This window comes from Rattus norvegicus, chromosome 1, assembly GCF_036323735.1.
Source record: "Rattus norvegicus strain BN/NHsdMcwi chromosome 1, GRCr8, whole genome shotgun sequence".
Classification (NCBI taxonomy): Eukaryota; Metazoa; Chordata; class Mammalia; order Rodentia; family Muridae; genus Rattus; species Rattus norvegicus.
Window position 1 is genome coordinate 88,326,278 of NC_086019.1, and position 16,515 is coordinate 88,342,792.

General features: G+C 51.0%; 1 protein-coding gene across 2 annotated transcripts in view; it reads right to left on the reverse strand.

Moving 5' to 3' along the window:
- Ppp1r37 (protein phosphatase 1, regulatory subunit 37) overlaps positions 1-14,519 on the reverse strand; it is a 32,015-nt gene extending 17,496 nt beyond the window's left edge. The window contains exon 1 of one of the 2 annotated variants that reach the window (NM_001107482.1): positions 13,733-14,315. In NM_001107482.1, the coding sequence (NP_001100952.1) occupies positions 13,733-13,946 (214 nt within the window). In that variant the 5' untranslated portion in view covers positions 13,947-14,315. Of the gene's footprint in view, positions 1-13,732 lie in introns of both variants that reach the window. The other variant, XM_063261305.1, reaches the window with a different exon arrangement.
- Positions 14,520-16,515: the final 1,996 nt, after the last annotated feature.

Consider the following 16,515-nt stretch of genomic DNA (forward strand, 5'->3'; position numbering starts at 1 on the left):
TGAACAGTGACCCATCTTCTGGACTGCTGACATCAAGGCCTTATCTGTTCCTCTGCCAGGGTCCAGCACAGGCATTCCATGGGTTCAGATCTTTAGGGAATGACTGAGCTTGAGGCTCACGTGTTCTCTAAACCAGATTCAATTCCAATAAGAACAGGACGCTGAAACCCACTTCTTCCTCTCAATCACAGGTTCCTTACCAGGGAACCTATGGTGCCCTATAGGGTGATGCTGCCCTTAGTATCCGTATGACAACCTGTCAATCAATGATGGTCCTCAATGCAGCCTGGGAAAGCACCTAATGGTGTGGAGTTGAGGAAGGACAGGCCACCAGAGAGCAGCAGATCTTGCTAAGTCAGGTGGGCTTGAGGTGGCAGCACAGAGAGACAGGAAAGTGAGGAGCACTGGAAGAGAAGGAGACTCTCATGCTGGAGCCTGAGTGGCATCACTTGCCAACTGAGAGTTAAGAATCCCAACATAACACATGGCAGCACATGCCAAGAAGTTGGCTCAAAGGGTAAAGGTGCTTCCAGACAAGCCTGACCATTGGTGTTTGATCCCCAGGACCTGCATAAAGGTGCAATAAAAGTACAGACTCCACAAGCTGTCCTCTGATCTTCACACGTGTATCATGGCATGCTTCCCCCCACATCATACTCATGTGCACAGACCCAACTTATACCAGTAACACTGTAACATCAGAAAGAAAACAATTCACACCTGTCTGTGCAAAGCTAACATTTCTTTACTTAGTGATATCTGAAATATTAATGTTGGGCTGGAGAGATGGCTCAGTGGTTAAGAGCACTGACTGCTCTCCCAGAGGTCCTGAGTTCAATTCCCAGCAACCACATGGTGGCTCACAACCCTCTTTAATGGGATCTGATGCCCTCTTCTGGTGTGTCTGAAGACAGCTACAATGTACTCATATATAATAAATCTTTTAAAAAAGAAACATGAATGTTAAAGCAGCAATGAACCGAGGCCTGAGTGTATGACCTAAGGATGACCTTACTCCTTCCCAGCTAAAACCTGCATCTTAGGACTTCCTTTACAGTGGCAATAGGCCTCACTCCTTTGTGCATCTCACCATCTCAGGTTTACCTTAGCAGCCATGAGCCTACCCAATGCACCACCTCATCACCAAAAAGGGAGGGAAAATCGAGGGCCCTTTTGACATCCTTTCCCTGTATAACCCTGGCTGTCCTGGAATTCACTCTGTAGCCCAGGCTGGCCTCAAATTCAGAGATCTGCCTGCCTCTGTCTCCCAAGACCCTTTCAACTCACCACAAACAGATAAAGGGCTACTGCTAAATCATTTTTTCAAAAATACTTTGTTTTGAGAACTCCCTCTGTAGACCAAGCTGGTCTTGAAATCACAGAGACTGGCCCGCCTTTGCCTTCAGGGTGCTGGGATTAAAAGTGTGCACCACCACCATCTAGGGCTAAAAATATAAAGACTTATTTTTAAGAATCTTATGTTCCTGTGTTTGTTAATACATGGGTCCCACGTGACAGCGGGTGCCTTAAGAGGGCAGAAACTTTAGACCCCACCACCCCACAGGGTGTTTAAGCCACTTCAAAGCTCTGGTCTTCTGATGTGGTGCTGGGAACTGAACTTAGGTCCTCTGGAAGAGCAATATGCGCTCTTAGCCACTGAGTTATCTCTACAGTTCATGTTGAAACACTTAAAATTTTGCTGGGCGGTGGTGGCACACGTCACAATCCCAGCACTCAGGAGGCACAGGCAGCCTGAGTTCCATGCCAGCCTGGTCTACAGAACAAGTTCCAAGATATACAGAAAAACTCTGTCACAAAAACAAAAAACAACAAATGAGTCTATGTGTCCTTCATATCTGCAGGAGTTCACAGGTCAGAAGAATGTGCCAGATCCCCATGGAACTGGAGTTACAGGCAGTTGTGACCTGAACGATGTGGGTGCTAAAATCAAACCCAGATCCCATGGAAAAGCAGCCAATGCCCTTAACTGATCTTTCTGGTCCCTAAATATTCCTCTTTTGAAGGGATCTTCGGTAACCGCTCCCTAACTCTACATGTGTGTCATCCCCATTTTCTGTAACTTCCTTATAGCAGCTGGGACAGAGCTAAGCCTTGTTTGCTGGGCAAGCGCTCACCACGAAGCTATAGCTCCAGTCCTTTGTTGTTGTTTTGAGACAGGGTTTCTCTGTGTGTCCCTGGCTGTCCTGGAACACACTCTGTAGAGCAGGCTGACTCCAACTCAGAGATCTGCTCACCTCTGCCTCCCCAGAGCTGGGATCAAAGGTGTGCACCACCACATCGAGTCCCCAGGCCATTTCCATGTTACTTTTTGAGACAGGGTCTGGCTAAGGTACTGAGGTTTACTCTACAACCAGGGAGGTGCTGGGCTTATGATCCTCTTATCTCTACCTCCCAAGTAGCTGGACCACAAGCCTGTGCCACATTGCTGTATGGTTAGTAATTTAAGGGACTCATTTGCTGTCTTAACAGCAAGTCCCTGATGGATGGGTCTGTTTTGTTCACCTCTGTCCATTTAGTAAGGAATGAGAGGATATCTGTGTCCTGTAGTTCTTAAACTTTACAAGGGATGCTGGTGTCAACTGGTAAGGGGCTGAGGTAGAATGATTGTAGAGAATTTAAGGTCAGCAGGACTACAGTGAGACTCTATTCCAAACAAAACAAAACCACACACATGACCAGAGACCCCCCAAATATGAAGAGCAGGGGCTCCCTTGCTGAAAACAGCAGCATGAACACAGCACTACTCTACTGCTTTGGAGCCTTGGCCCTCGTGGTCTCTGTCCAGAAACACAAACTGAACCTCATGTTTCAAATGCTCCCACCCTGTGACCTGGTAAAGTCATCTACAAACTTGTTCAAAAGCCACGCAGGGGAAGAGAAAGATTTAAGGTAATTTCAGCTCTGGTCATCTCTGTGGCTGAAAACAGAAAGATACGGGCTCAGCAAAGAGGAATGGCAAGTCAGAAAGTCGGTTGAGTCACCACAGTCCACAATGCATTTTAAAGTCTGCTTTTTTGTTCTATTTTTTGAGGGGAGGGTTCAAGATCTGTAAACCAGGCTGTTCTTAAACTGTGGCAATCCTTCTGAGTACTGGGATGACAGGTATTAGCCATCATACATGGCTGAGTCCTGAATTTTGAGACATACCTCATGTAGCCCAGGCTAGCCTTGATCCTACACACACAAACACACACACAAATATGCTGGCATTACAGGTCTTGGCCCTTTGGCCATACTTTAAAAAAAAAATGGGAAGACAAGGTTGGTCTGGTGGCACATGCTTTTTTTTCTTTTTTCTTTTTTCTTTTTTTTCGGAGCTGGGGACCGAACCCAGGGCCTTGCGCTCACTGGGCAAGCGCTCTACCGCTGAGCTAAATCCCCAACCCCGGCACATGTTTTTAATTCCAGCACACACATGCTCTCTGACTTTGAGGCCAATCTAATCTACAGCCTGGGCTGCATAGTGAGACGCTGTCTCAAGGGGGGGAAATTAAAAAATAAGAATGGGACAATGACATGAAGAGGTGCAGTTTTGAACTTTCCTGCCATAGACCAGCAGTTTCATCTGCCTCTCTCTGTGGCTGGGCACCACCCAAAGACACTGGAAGGAAACAACACCCACCTTATAAGGGCCCAGCACCATATAGATATAGATATAGATATAGATATAGATATAGATATAGATATATGGATATAGATGCTGGTGTAGGAGAGAGAGGAGAGGGAGAAGGAGAGAACTCAGACAAATTAGCAAGGCAACAACACAATTTATAAATGGTCAAAGATATGAAAGGCCATTTCTCCACAGATGATGATCAAATGTCTAAAAATAGAACACAAAGGCAATGTGCCATTAGAAAGCACAAATCAAAACCAGAGAAGTCCAGGAGCCATGGCATATAGTTGTAATCCCAGCACTCTAGAGGCACAGGCAGGAGGAGCCATTCAGTGAAGCCACCCTGTCCACCAGAGACTCTTAATAAACAAACAAGACATAACATAGTGAGATTCCATTTCATGCCCCAGGGCAGAACACAATCAGGACAGAGAGCAACACGTGTCACTGCCCTTCGTAGGTGCCAGGGCAAGGTTACATGACTGGTGCTGGAAGACTGGGTGGCTGTTCCTCAAGTTTTTGGCTGCCTAATTGCTCACCCTGCCACCCTATCAAGTTCTGGTGAAGCCACGGATGGTGACACATGGTATGGACTTTGGAGAAACAGTAGTGCCAGAGAAAATGCCCTCTGGCCTCTGACACAGTCTCAAGCAGGAGAGTGCATCAGCAGAACTACAAAGAGTCCCACAGGAACCCCTGGAGACCGAGAGAAAACATTTGTTGGTTAGAGCCAGCTGTGTACACAGGGCTATTGATCTAGACAGATGCGACATGGACACTTCTGCATCACAAGGAAGCTGGTGCTGCAAGGCCACGTAAAACTCAGTGGCAGCCAGGAAGGCAGGCAGAGATGGTCACAGCAGGATGGATGACGTGAGTAAAGGGAGGTGATGGACTGCTTTTCAAGACCTCCAAGGCTGCTGTAGTAAAGACAGGGAGCAGCCGGCGCTTACACTGCCCTGACAATGGCAGGGTCCGGGAGACTGATGGGGGGGGGGGGGGGGGCAGACGGCAAAGACTGAACAAATCCCAGCTCCAAATGAACACCTCGGGTCCCAGAACTCAGGAGGCTAAGCTCTTGAGTCCCAGGCCAGCTTGGGCTGTATAGTTAGATTGTCTCAAAAATAATATAAGGCAAGTATGAGGTAAAAGCCTGCAATCCCATTGCTTAAGCGGTAGAAACAAGAGGACTGGGGAGTTCAGGATCATCCTCAAGTTACTTCTAAGTCCGAGGCCACTCAGAACTGCGTGAGACTTAACCTTAAAAACAAATATACACTTGGAAGGGCCAAGAGTGGTCATACATCTACAATCCCAACGCAGATGAGGTAGGAAGACTGCTAAACATTCAAAGGCGGTGTGGGACACGGCAATACCCAGTCTGAAAAACACGTGCATACATGGGAGAGGGTGAGGGGTAGACGAGGGGGAAGGGAGAGCAGATTATCTCCCCAAACCCTGTTCTGCTCTTCAGTGCTCCAAGGTCCCCAAAGACACACTCTGTCACAAGCCCTTTAGTCTTCCCAAGGGCTGAGGCCTGTGCCTCCTCCCAGAAGCCACAGGAACAGGATGGTGCCCCTGCAGCCTCAAGCCTCAGGCCTAGTGGAGAGATGGCTGCAATAACAATGTGGGGAAGGAAGTACTATGGCAACTAGGGAGGAGGGCAGCACTCTGTCTGGGGATTCAGGGGAGGTGGTGTTATCTGAGCCAAGTGGGAGAATAAATAGAACCAAGAAGGCAGGGATCAGCAGGGGCACCTCAGTCTGAGGGTACATGGGGCAGGGGGTAGGGCACCACTGTGGGCTTCATCCTGTAACTCAAGACATGCCAGGGGAAGGCAAAGTGTCAAAATCCTCCTGGAGAGCCAGCCCATGCTCTGAGACCTGGGTGGCTCTGCTCTGGCACTCCAGTTGGGTCCATACCCTGCTTCCTGTTGTTGCAAAGACGATCTAAGTCAGTGACACAGTCAAGACCCGGTAAGGGTTGAATGCCAGAGAGCTGAGTGTTCTCCTTGCTCCCCAGTCAACACCACCAGCACTACCTTCTCTACCATCGCCATGTTACCACAGAAAAGCCGGGAAAGCCAACGTCTGCTGTGGAGGCTTGCCTTCATCTTCTGGCAGCACCTCCCTCCCCAGCTCCTCCCTTCTTCTCCTTGGGGAATCAGGCCCAGTGGCACTCTGTACAGACAGGGCCTGTGACTACAAGGCTGACAGCTGCAGCCCCTGAGACTGAAAGGAAGAAGGGAGGGGTGTGCGTGAGATGGACATAAGTCTGAAACCTGTCTCAAGCTACAGCTTGCAAATGGGGCCACCCATCCAAACCACTTGGACTTGCCAGCCTGCAGGCTCCTGCTGGGAAGGGAGAGGGTGCTGGGCCAGTCCCCTGAGCACAGAGAGCGGTGGCAGCAGACACTTCTCAACTGCCACCCCCAAGCTTCAGGCAGCTTATTCTTGCAGCTGCCTGGAGGGAGGGAAGGGAAGACAACATGTGAGCTGACTGTGCACCATCATCACTGTCTGGCCCTGCCTGGGATGGAGGCTGGGTACTATGAAGGGTTAGTATCTCCAAGGAACCTGGCCTTCAAGAAGCTTTCCCAATGCGGGGATACAGCCAAGCCCTGTGCATCTCTCTAAGGACTCTGGCAACCGGCCCTGGAGCTCCTTCCTAGAACCGGGGGCTCTCCACATCTCCACCCACACCAACCAGAGACACCAGCTGCCTATGCAGATGCAGCCCTCAGAGGGAACAGGCCTGGACCTATAGTGGCATGCAAAGGCACTATGGGCCACTCCACAGAGGGCTCCCAAAGCACTGGTGGGCTGTTCCCTGCTACGTGCTTCTCTTTACCAGCTTCCCCCTTCTCCCCTCTTCCAAATCAAAACCAGGCATTCTGCCAACAAGGGAAACAGAGGCACAGGAGCACCTATCCAAGGTCATGCGTTCTGGATAGAGGAGCTGATGTCACCCTCAGGCAAACTGCTCCTGGCCACAAGTCACCTGCTTTCTTTTTGCAAGAGGAAGGAGGCAGGGAGGAGCCACACTTAGCCTGCACTGCATGCTTGTTTGTTCTAGATCGATGTCACCCTCAGCCCACAAATAGCTGCCTACTGAGGCAAAGAAGCTAACAAGCTATGGCTTCAGTGCAGAGTGATGGTCACTGGGTCCCACACTACCTCTGGTGCAGTTGATGCAGAGGGAAGCCACCTTAATCTCCACATTTTCCTACCAGGGACCCTTGAACCAGAACTGCTCTAGAACAAGCAACTTTCTGGATTTAACAAATGACAAGGTATCAATGTTACACAGGGTTCTAAGAATGTGAAGGGACTGTGGAGTTATAAGGTCACATAGTAGTCTCCAAAAAGTAGAAAAAGCCCTCACAGGCTTAGGTGGGCTATACTCGAGATCAAGGATGAACTAGGGGAAGAGATGGGAAGGCCACAGAGAGTCTAAGGGTAGGGGTGGAGGTGGGTGTGCACGAGGCACCTCACGGGTGTAACAAATAACTAGCAATGGCTCAGGTAAAGCCAGTCACTGCTGGTTGAGGAGACAGCCTGTAGGAGGAGCACTACCCTAGAACGCAGGAGATGCAGGTTCAATAAAAACTACAAACCACCAGGCTCGGTGGCTCCTGCACACAGCCCTGGAGGGTTAGGCAGAACTAGCACAGTGCAGCACAGCTTTAGCCTCAGCACTGGATGAGAAGCAGAAGGAGCTGAGTCTGAGGCCTGCCTGGTCTATACAGAGTCGCCAGCCAAAGCTACAGGGAAATCTCTTTATTTTGTCCCCCCCCCCACCCACCCAGAGCTGAGGACCAAACCCAGGGCCTTGGACTTGCTAGGCAAGTGCTCTACCACTGAGCTAAATCCCTAACCCCGGGAAATCTCTTTAAAAATAATAACTTATGCTGGGTGATGGAGCCACACACCTTTAATCCAGCCTCAAAGGCAGAGGCAGGCAGATCTCTGAGTTCGAGGCCATCCTGGTCTATCTACATAGTGAGTTCCAGGACAGCCAGGGCTACAGAGAGAGACCCTGTCTCAAAACAACAACAACAACAAAGCAAAAACAAAACAAAATTCCTATCTACATATATATATGTACATCTACATCTACATCACACTCCCCTGCAGCCCCCAACTCCGTTTACTCAGGTGTTTCTGCAGCCCTGATCAGCCTCACCTGTGGCCTCCTTGGCTTTTTTTTCTGTCCTGAACACTACATTCTAGCTGGTCCTGGCACTAGTCCCCACAGACCTGGTGACCAGGCTAACTCCTAGGACTTACCAGATGTCCGTGCCCTGCCCTTAGCTTATCACAGGTCTCAGCACCGAGCCTAGGTGCTTACTGCTCACCCTGGGATCTCCCGCCATCTTCTCCCTTTAACCAGCGCCTAAATGGACTGCCACCAAGTTACCTGTGCAGCACTACAAAAGTGTATAGCCTAAGGGCACAGAGTGCGGGATAAGTAGCTCGCCAAGGGGAGAGAAGCAGCCCAGCCTTCTTGGGACTTTGAAGCCATCTAGGAGCCAGTTTCCTCCTGAGTGTCCAAGGTCAAGCAAGGCCCTTTACTGTTTCTTCTTCCTGTTACTGCCCTGCAAGACCACACACGTCATCTGCAGTGACACAGCTTGCCTTTGGTCCTGCAGACAGTCCAAGGACCACAAGTACAAGCTCTAGGAGCAGGCCACCTGGGTCTCAGTCCCAGCTAAGCCCCATCCTGGTAGTGTGACAAAGGCAGGAAAGTCACTTCACTTCTGCCCCTAGTCGTCACTGCCAGAGCGATGCCTGTCCACAGCAGAGGTTTGCACCTGCGGGTACTTGGTCATGGAGACCAGGGATGGGTGAGCACTAAGGTCATCCAGAAAACACACTGCAGCCTGGCCCTATGCTCTATGCAGAAGGTAGCTGCCACCACCTGAGTTCTTGCGGTCACCTGTGTTATCATGTCAGCACTCCCTCACTGAGCACTTGGGAGTCCAGCCAAGGTCATCCTGTAGCCGGTGGTCTGCTCAGAAGGGCCTGAGCACAGGAGAGGCAGCCGGGAAGGGCTGTGCCAAACCAAGCCCCTGAGGCCTGCAGTTGGTCCAGCCCAGGCCTATGGCTCCCAGATCTTAATCCTTTTGGAGCAATGCCCTGGAGGCACTATCAGCTCAGAGACTGTGCCCAGTGCCAGCTCTGAGTGCCTCAGCAGGGCTCAGGAGTATTGCCAACACCTGTCTGGCACCTTGAAGGAAGAGTCCTGTCATGGCACAAACTGGATTAACTGCCCCATAACTTCCTCCAAATGCCACCATAGGTTATCAGATCTAAAAAACCTCATCCCTTCCCATATTTGTATTCAGAACCAGACTGGAGTCAGAGCAGTGACTAGTTTCTCCCCTGAAGTGGGGCTGGCACAGAAACACAAATCAAGAACTAAAGGCAGGGGTTGGGGATTTAGCTCAGCGGTAGAGCACTTGCCTAGCAAGTGCAAGGCCCTGGGTTCGGTCCCCAGCTCCGAAAAAAAGAAAAAAGAAACAAAAAAAAAAAAAACTAAAGGCTAGGGGCTCACAACTATCTATAAAGGGCATGTCTGAAGTTAGTGACGGTGTACTCACATACATGAAATAAATAAATAAATCTTTAAAAACAAACAAACAAACAAACAAAAAAAAAAAACTAAAGGCTAAAGGGACTGGGGGTCACCCAGGTCCATGGGCCAGAGTGCAACAGCATAGTGTGCAATGGAAGTCCTCAAGTCCTCAGTGAATTTGTAGACAGGTCAGCAATGTCCCGTCTGGAGCCTGGTACCTTGACAGTCTGTCGTGTTGGTGCCCCTCACATTCTCGGCTCACATCCTAGGCTCAGTTTACTCAGTGAGGCTGGGCAACTTGCCCTCAGACAAGGCTGGGCCTGGAGGTTTAGACTGTCCCCAGAGTGAGGCACTCGTCTTGAAGAGCAAGCCTGAGGGAAAGTGGGGTGGATGGCAAGGCTGGGAGACACGCTGCAGCAGGTGTGGGATGAAGGGACAGCAGCTGATGTACTGTTGCTCCTATGCTGCGCTCCACACTGCACCTCACCGTCCCTCAGCTGCACTGTACAGAGGCCACAGCCCTGCTCTACTCCCAACTGTTGTCACAGCACTCCCTCCCTCCCAGAACCAAGATGTGCTTTCACCTGTCAAACCAGTTCCGGGAGTACAGAGCAGAGTCAGGGAGAACAAACAGTATGGGTGTCCTCCGCGTGGCTACTGCCCTTACCACCTCTCCCTTACTCCAGGTGGCTAGGAATGGTCACATGTTGGAACTTCACAAGAAACTTCCTGGTGGGCAGCCCAGGACTCAGAGTGCGAGCTGGCCACATGCCACTGGCAGGCTGTAGGGTGGGGAACAGCAGGGAGGGCAGGCAGGGTCATCCGTGTCATGTGCTTTGGTCACAAGTCTGCCTTGCAAAGCCCAGAGTCTAGCAGTGCCTGGAGAGGCGAGCTGCGTACTTTCTTGTGGTCTGCTCCAAAAGGGTTCCAGTTCCTGGAAAGAACTAGGACCTAAGGGCTGCCTCTCATCAGGGAAGGACTGGCCAGCTCCCTCTCCAGTGCCCACACACCCAATGTGCCTCTTCTTCTCACGACTTCCACCCCACCCCCTCCAAGTCTCACTTTCTGCCCGCCCACAGGCCTGCCTCCAACTCCCCAGCCATGGCATCTCATCCTCTCAGACACCCTGGCCCACTGCAGGGTGAAGCCCATGGCCCTGCTTTATAGACAGCCTGCTCCACCCCCACCCACCCCACCTGAAAACTTCCCTCTCAGGCTGGTCACACTGCTACAAAACTCTAGGTGGGGCTAAGAAAGTCAGCTCCCATTCCTGCTGGGGACACCAAGGAGAAAACACATAACAGAATACCAATGGCTCTCGTTTTACAAGGAAAAGGATGAGTCCTTAGATCAGCTCACTTCAAGGGGTCCCCAAGACCAGGCTCCTGCAAGGCCCATGGGGGCTCTGGCCCTCAGATAGGCAACTAGAGCTCCAGACACCCTAGTCAGCACTCCTACCCAGAGTGAGGCTGAGTGGGCGCTGGCACTGGCAGATTCCCTCAGAGCTGTCCCCTACTCCAGGCTTCCTTTACCTCCCAGCACCAGCCAGCCCTTCCATCTGTCTCCCTGGGAAGAATGGATCTGAAACCACCAAGTCCCTCAATTCAGACCCTCCAAAGGCTGTCACTAGGGGCACTGTTTGGGGTCATTGCTCTTCCACGAGGACCATGACTTGTTTATATACCCCTATGCTATAGAGGGCCCACAGACCAACTGTGACACACCACCTGCCACCCCGATCCAGGCTGGACCATCCTCAGAGACCTGTCTTTCAACTGGGCTCTCACCAACCTTCTGAGCCCATTCAGCTTCCCATCCCCAACAGCTCCCAGGCCATGGACAGTCCGGCTGTTCTCCTGGGTACCTGCCCCTAGATGCTGATGGCTTTGCCAACCTGGCCACCTTCTCATTCCCTCCCCTATGGAGGCCAAATCTTCAAGCTCATTCCCAGTCAAAAGTCATGGCTGCTGCTCTAGTCCCTCCTCCAAAAGGTGAGCCCTAATTGGTCTGCTGTCACTCTGGAAAGATGGGGGGATTGACAGTCTCCCGTCTGGCAGTCATCATCACCTATACCTGTCACATTAACAGCAGCAATCCAATTAGTGGCTTTATAGGACAGGAATTTACAAGAGCAGTCTCTCCTTCAAAGTTTACAATTAAGAAATTAGTACCTCCATTTGCAAACAAAGAAACTGGAGGCAGGCAGGAGGGGAAAAAACAGCTTTCTTGTTAGCCAAACCTTGCAGCCATGGTGGGTCATGTCTGTCATCCTAGAGCTGGGAGACAGAGGCTGAGGCATGCATTGGAGGACAGCCTGGACTACCCAATTCAATCCTGTTTCCAAAAAAAAAAAAAAAAAAAAAAAAAAAAAAAAAAAAAAAAATATATATACACACACACACACACACACACACACACACATATGCTGCAAGCGTGGCTCCACAGTGCTTGACAAGCAGTAAGCAGCTCTGGACTCTATCCCCTGACCTGCATAAAATGAGTGTTAGCACAGACCTGCAATCCCATCATTCTGGAGAGGGAGGTGGGAAGGTCAAAGTTCAATCACCCTTAGCCATACACAATCTGTGCTACATAAGACCATTTTATGTAAAAAAAAAAAAAGGGGGGGGGGCTAGAGAGATGGCTCAGTGGTTAAGAGCACTGTCTGCTCTTCAGAGGTCCTGAGTACAAATCTCAGCAACCACATGGTGGCTCACAACCAACCATCTGTAATTGAATCCAATGCCCTTTTCTGGTGTGTCAGCAACAGGATACTCATATACATTAAATAAATATTAAAAAAATAAATAAAAGGCTTAGCCTTTTCAGAAAAACGGTGGGCCAGAAACTTTGCCTGACCCTCCAGGTGCCCTGACCTCCAGGCCCCACCATCTGACCCTTATCCTGGAAGGTTCTAGGTTCTGACTTTGGCCCTGACTAAAGAGCAAGCTCTTTCCAGGTCTCAGTGCTGCCTTCATAATCATCATGGATTTAAGAGGGCTCACCCTCACCAGGCACTGTTCATGTGTGATGTCACTCAGTCTCTGGCAGACCCTGGGCCACTGCTCTTGTCAGTCATTCTGGGGAAGGGGGGTTCTGAGGCTCAGGGGATCCAGGCAACTTCTCAGCAGTTTGTAAAAGACAGCAAATGAGAAAATCAGAATTTGATCAAGCTAGCCTTTCTTTTTCCCCTTTTATTTTTATAACGAAATAGGGTTTCACCATGCAGTTCAAGCCCCCCTAGAATGGCTACTCTATGGTCCAGCCTTGGCCTCTAAGCGCTAGGCTCACAGCTGCATACAGCCACACCGGGTTTCTTAACCACTTCTGAATGGCCACACTGCTCCAACTTTCCCATTCCTGCTGTGATCTCACCACAGTGGACATCGGGTTGCTGCCAGGGTCCACTGGACTCTTCCTGTCCTCAGCACCAGTTCCAAGAAGTTCAGAACCTTAAACAAACCACCCGGCCCTGGCAGGCTCCCCAAGTCAAATCTAAATTAACCTTGGTCTCTTTGATAATTACTAGTCAAACTGGCATTTATGGCGAGCTCTCAGTGTATCATTTCCTGCAACCAAGTCCCCGCCCTCACATACATCAAAGCTACTAGCTGCCCACTCTGCTGCCCACAGCCTGGCAGTAGTGTCTGTCTGCTCCCAGACAAGCAGGTTAGCTTCTACGGAACATGGCCAGTGGGCGACCTCACTTCACAGGCTCCACCCAAGCAAAACACAATTCAGCTCAGAAACGGGATTAGCCTGAGTCCGTCTCCTCCGAAACCTTTCATCTTTCCTAGCCATCAAAGCCAATGCACACCTCCAAGTGCCCGTCCAGTTCTACCTCCCCACCAACCTTCTCCAACAGGCCTAGATCTTAGATCTTCCCATCTCCCAACGGCTTCTGTTGACCAGAAACACCTGAGTAGGTAATATTCCCCAGTCCTTCCCCAGGAAGACCCTGGTAAAAGTGGGCTCCACGTTCTGCTGCTGAACCTTACTGAGGAATTCCTCGCATACAGGCAAACTGACCACCTCGCCCTCTGCTTCTCAGCCTGCTGCCTCCGACCCTCTTTTCCCAGTCGGAGGGTTTACCAACTTCTTGTACAGTCTGGGTTTATTTCCCGTTCTCATTCCAGCCAGAAAAGCAATGGCCATAGCCGGCTACCCTTTGCGTCCTGGTTTACAGACCAGCTGGTTCTGCTCTCACCGCCCCGTGGACTCACTTACCTTTCCCCCAATACTATAGACGGGTTCTTTTCATCTATTCCTGCCTGGGTGTACCATGAACTCAAAGGCTGGCTGCCAGCCTCCCAAACTCCCAGACAAGGTTAGGGTTTGAAAACCCAATCCTGTGCACCTTTCCAACTCTCCCGCCAACACCACTGCCTCCAGCTCTAACCTAGGAACCGCTGAAACCACCGATAAGTGACATTTACCGCGGGCCACCTCCGTAGGAGTCGGCGCTCTGGCGGTCCCACCCGCCCCTAGGCTCTCTCCCGCAACCCTAGCCACAGCTACCGTGTCTCCAGGGGTCTTTGGGCTCCACAGCTCCGGACACGATGTCTTCGTCCGACGGGAACGTGACACGCTTGGCCGCAGCTTTAAGGCGCCCATCGGTTGGGGGCGAAGCTCCGCTGGAAGACCCAGCTTCGGCTGGGGCCTCCTCGGCCTCGGCATCTGCGTCGGCGTCCGCGCCCGGCCCGGGCGGAGCCTCCTGCGGCGGGATCTCCATCGCCGCCACCGCCTCCTCCTCCTCACGGGGGCCCCGGGGACATGCCCCGGGCCCCGGACTCGTCTCTCCGGGTCCTCCCGCCGTTCCGGGGCATGGGCTTGGCCGCTGCCTCAAGCGCCGCCTCCGTCTGCTCCGTTCGTCGTCGTCGTCGCCGCCGCCGCCGCCGGGAGCCCCAACGCGCCTCCGCCGAGCTCCGCGAGTACCTGCTCTTCCGCAGCCACACTTTCGCTACAAGCTAAGGCGCCCGCTGCGTACCGAGAAAAGCATAACCCCGACTCGAGATTTTGTTCTGAAAAAAATAATCTTTTCGAGGGCGACACGAAGACGGGAACAAAGAACAGTTGACTCCACGGGAAAGAGAAACGTGAGCAGCGAATCTGCAGAGCCAGAACTGCAGAACACAGAGGCGGGGCCTATGATCGCTGTCTCCCCCGAGCGCCGCGCATGCGCGAGTTTCAGCCGCTGCCGCTGCCGCCGCCGCCCCCTAACCCCCCCGCCCTCAGCCCAGCTGTCAACACTTAGGCTCCCGCACATTCGTCACAAGTCCAAGTAATTCGGGAAAGAATTCACTAGAAATCCTTTCACCGCGGTCTGCAAAAGCGCTGCGTCAGCGGTAAAAGTCGTCTTGAGCTCGATACCAGAGACTCACGTAAAATGCAAGAATTGCCGCCACAAAATTGTCCGCTGATTTCTACACACGCGTCCACAAAAAAAAAAAAAAAAAAAAAAAAAAAAAAAAAAACTTAAAATATAAAATAAGGATCAGAGTCCTTAATTTAAAAACTACCTGCTGGACAGGGTAGTGACACGCCTGTGATCCTAGCCTCGGAGAGGCTGAAGGCGGAGGTTGTGAATTCGAGGTCAGACTGGATTACATATGGAGCCTCAGACAAGCAGGTGCTACAGAGTGAGACCCAGGCGGGGCTAAGCCAAGTACTGGGAGCAGGGTAAAGTGATGGAGGTGTTGAAAAGCCAAGAGAGCCGAGCTGAATATAGGATGAGTACGTGCAGGTGACAGAAGCGACAGAAGAGCAGACTTTAGCTTCACTGTCTCGTCAAAATTGTATCAAATGTAAATGCTGGGTATTCATGAACCTGATTAAAAAACAAACTGGGAGCGGAATTCCAAAAGCTCGAGATTAATCAGCTGACCAAACCCGAGCGAACCCAGGCCACACCTCCAAGGGATCGATTTCATAGCTCGGATTCATCTCGGCACTTTCGCTTTCCCTTCTTATTAAGGGTCAACCCTTTGGTGCAAGGGACTGAAATGGTAGAACTGGACTTGATTGAACTGGACTAGAGAGCTGGGCTGGGGCTGGAGAGAGGCAGCGGTGTGAACTGATAGCAACTAAGGCTACTGCTCAGGGTAACTGTTTCCCTCTTCACATTGTGGATTAGCACACTTTTGAGACTGAGAATTACCAAAAGCCCCCTATAATTAATGCAAGCCTTCACTTACATTCTGAACTTCAATAAAAGGCATTAACTAGGTTTTCTTGTTTGGTTGGTTGGTTTGGTTTTACTGGTTCTCACGTAACCCAGGCTGCCCTCTGACTTACCATGTAGGCAAGACTGGCTTTATTATCTCTGGCTCTCCTACCTCTACACCCCATTCCCCACCCCAAGGGCTAGGATTACAGGCTTAGGGCATTGTGCTCAGCTAGGAACTGCTTTTGGATATCATCTACTGAAAGATTTCTAGTGACAAGGGACTGAAACAGGTGACACAGACTTTCTCACTAGGAGGTGGAGCAAACTGAGGAAGGGTAAATCTTCAATGCTAACCACCAACCTGCAGCATTTGCTCCCGGGCTGTCACACAAATTCGAACACCACCACCACTCCCTGTCTCCTCAGTGGGAAAACAAACCTGCAGCTGACTGCAGTGGACCACATCACCCAGAGGAACCTTGTAACCTGGTGTAAGCCAAGACTATTTCTAGTAAAAGGCCATCCCTGCCCACCTCAAAATAGGCTTAAGGTCAATTTCTTGTGCAGAGAATGACAGCCATTTGGGGAGGACCCCAGGAGCAGTGCAAGCCCCACACTGTTATCTGGATTCCTCACTCATGGCTTATAGCCCCACAAGTTTTAGCATGAGATAACTACTAACTTTTAAATACTACTCCAGGGGGTAGGAAGACAGCTCAGCAGTTAACACTTGCTCCTCTGTTCCAGAGGGCCTGAATTCTGCTCTCAGCACCCACATTTCACAAGCACCTGTAACCCTAGCTCCTGCAGAGTGTGTATCTTTTTCTGGTGCCCATGAGCAGCCACACTCATGTGGGCACAGATGCAACACCTGCATTTAAAAATTTTAAAACAAAAAGGTTTTAAACATGGCACCATTCTCTGTAGGATCCAACAAAAAAGATAAGCAGAAAGGCCAAGTATGGCAGCCTGACCTGTAATCCCAGCACTTGGAAGACTAAGGCAGGACTGTGAATCCCGAGCCAGCCTGGGCTACATGGCCAGTCCTGCCTTTTGAAAAAGGCTGGGGAGGGGTGAAAAGATGACTCAGCTGTTAAGTGCACTGCCTGTTCCTGCAGTGGAGCCCACGTTGTAG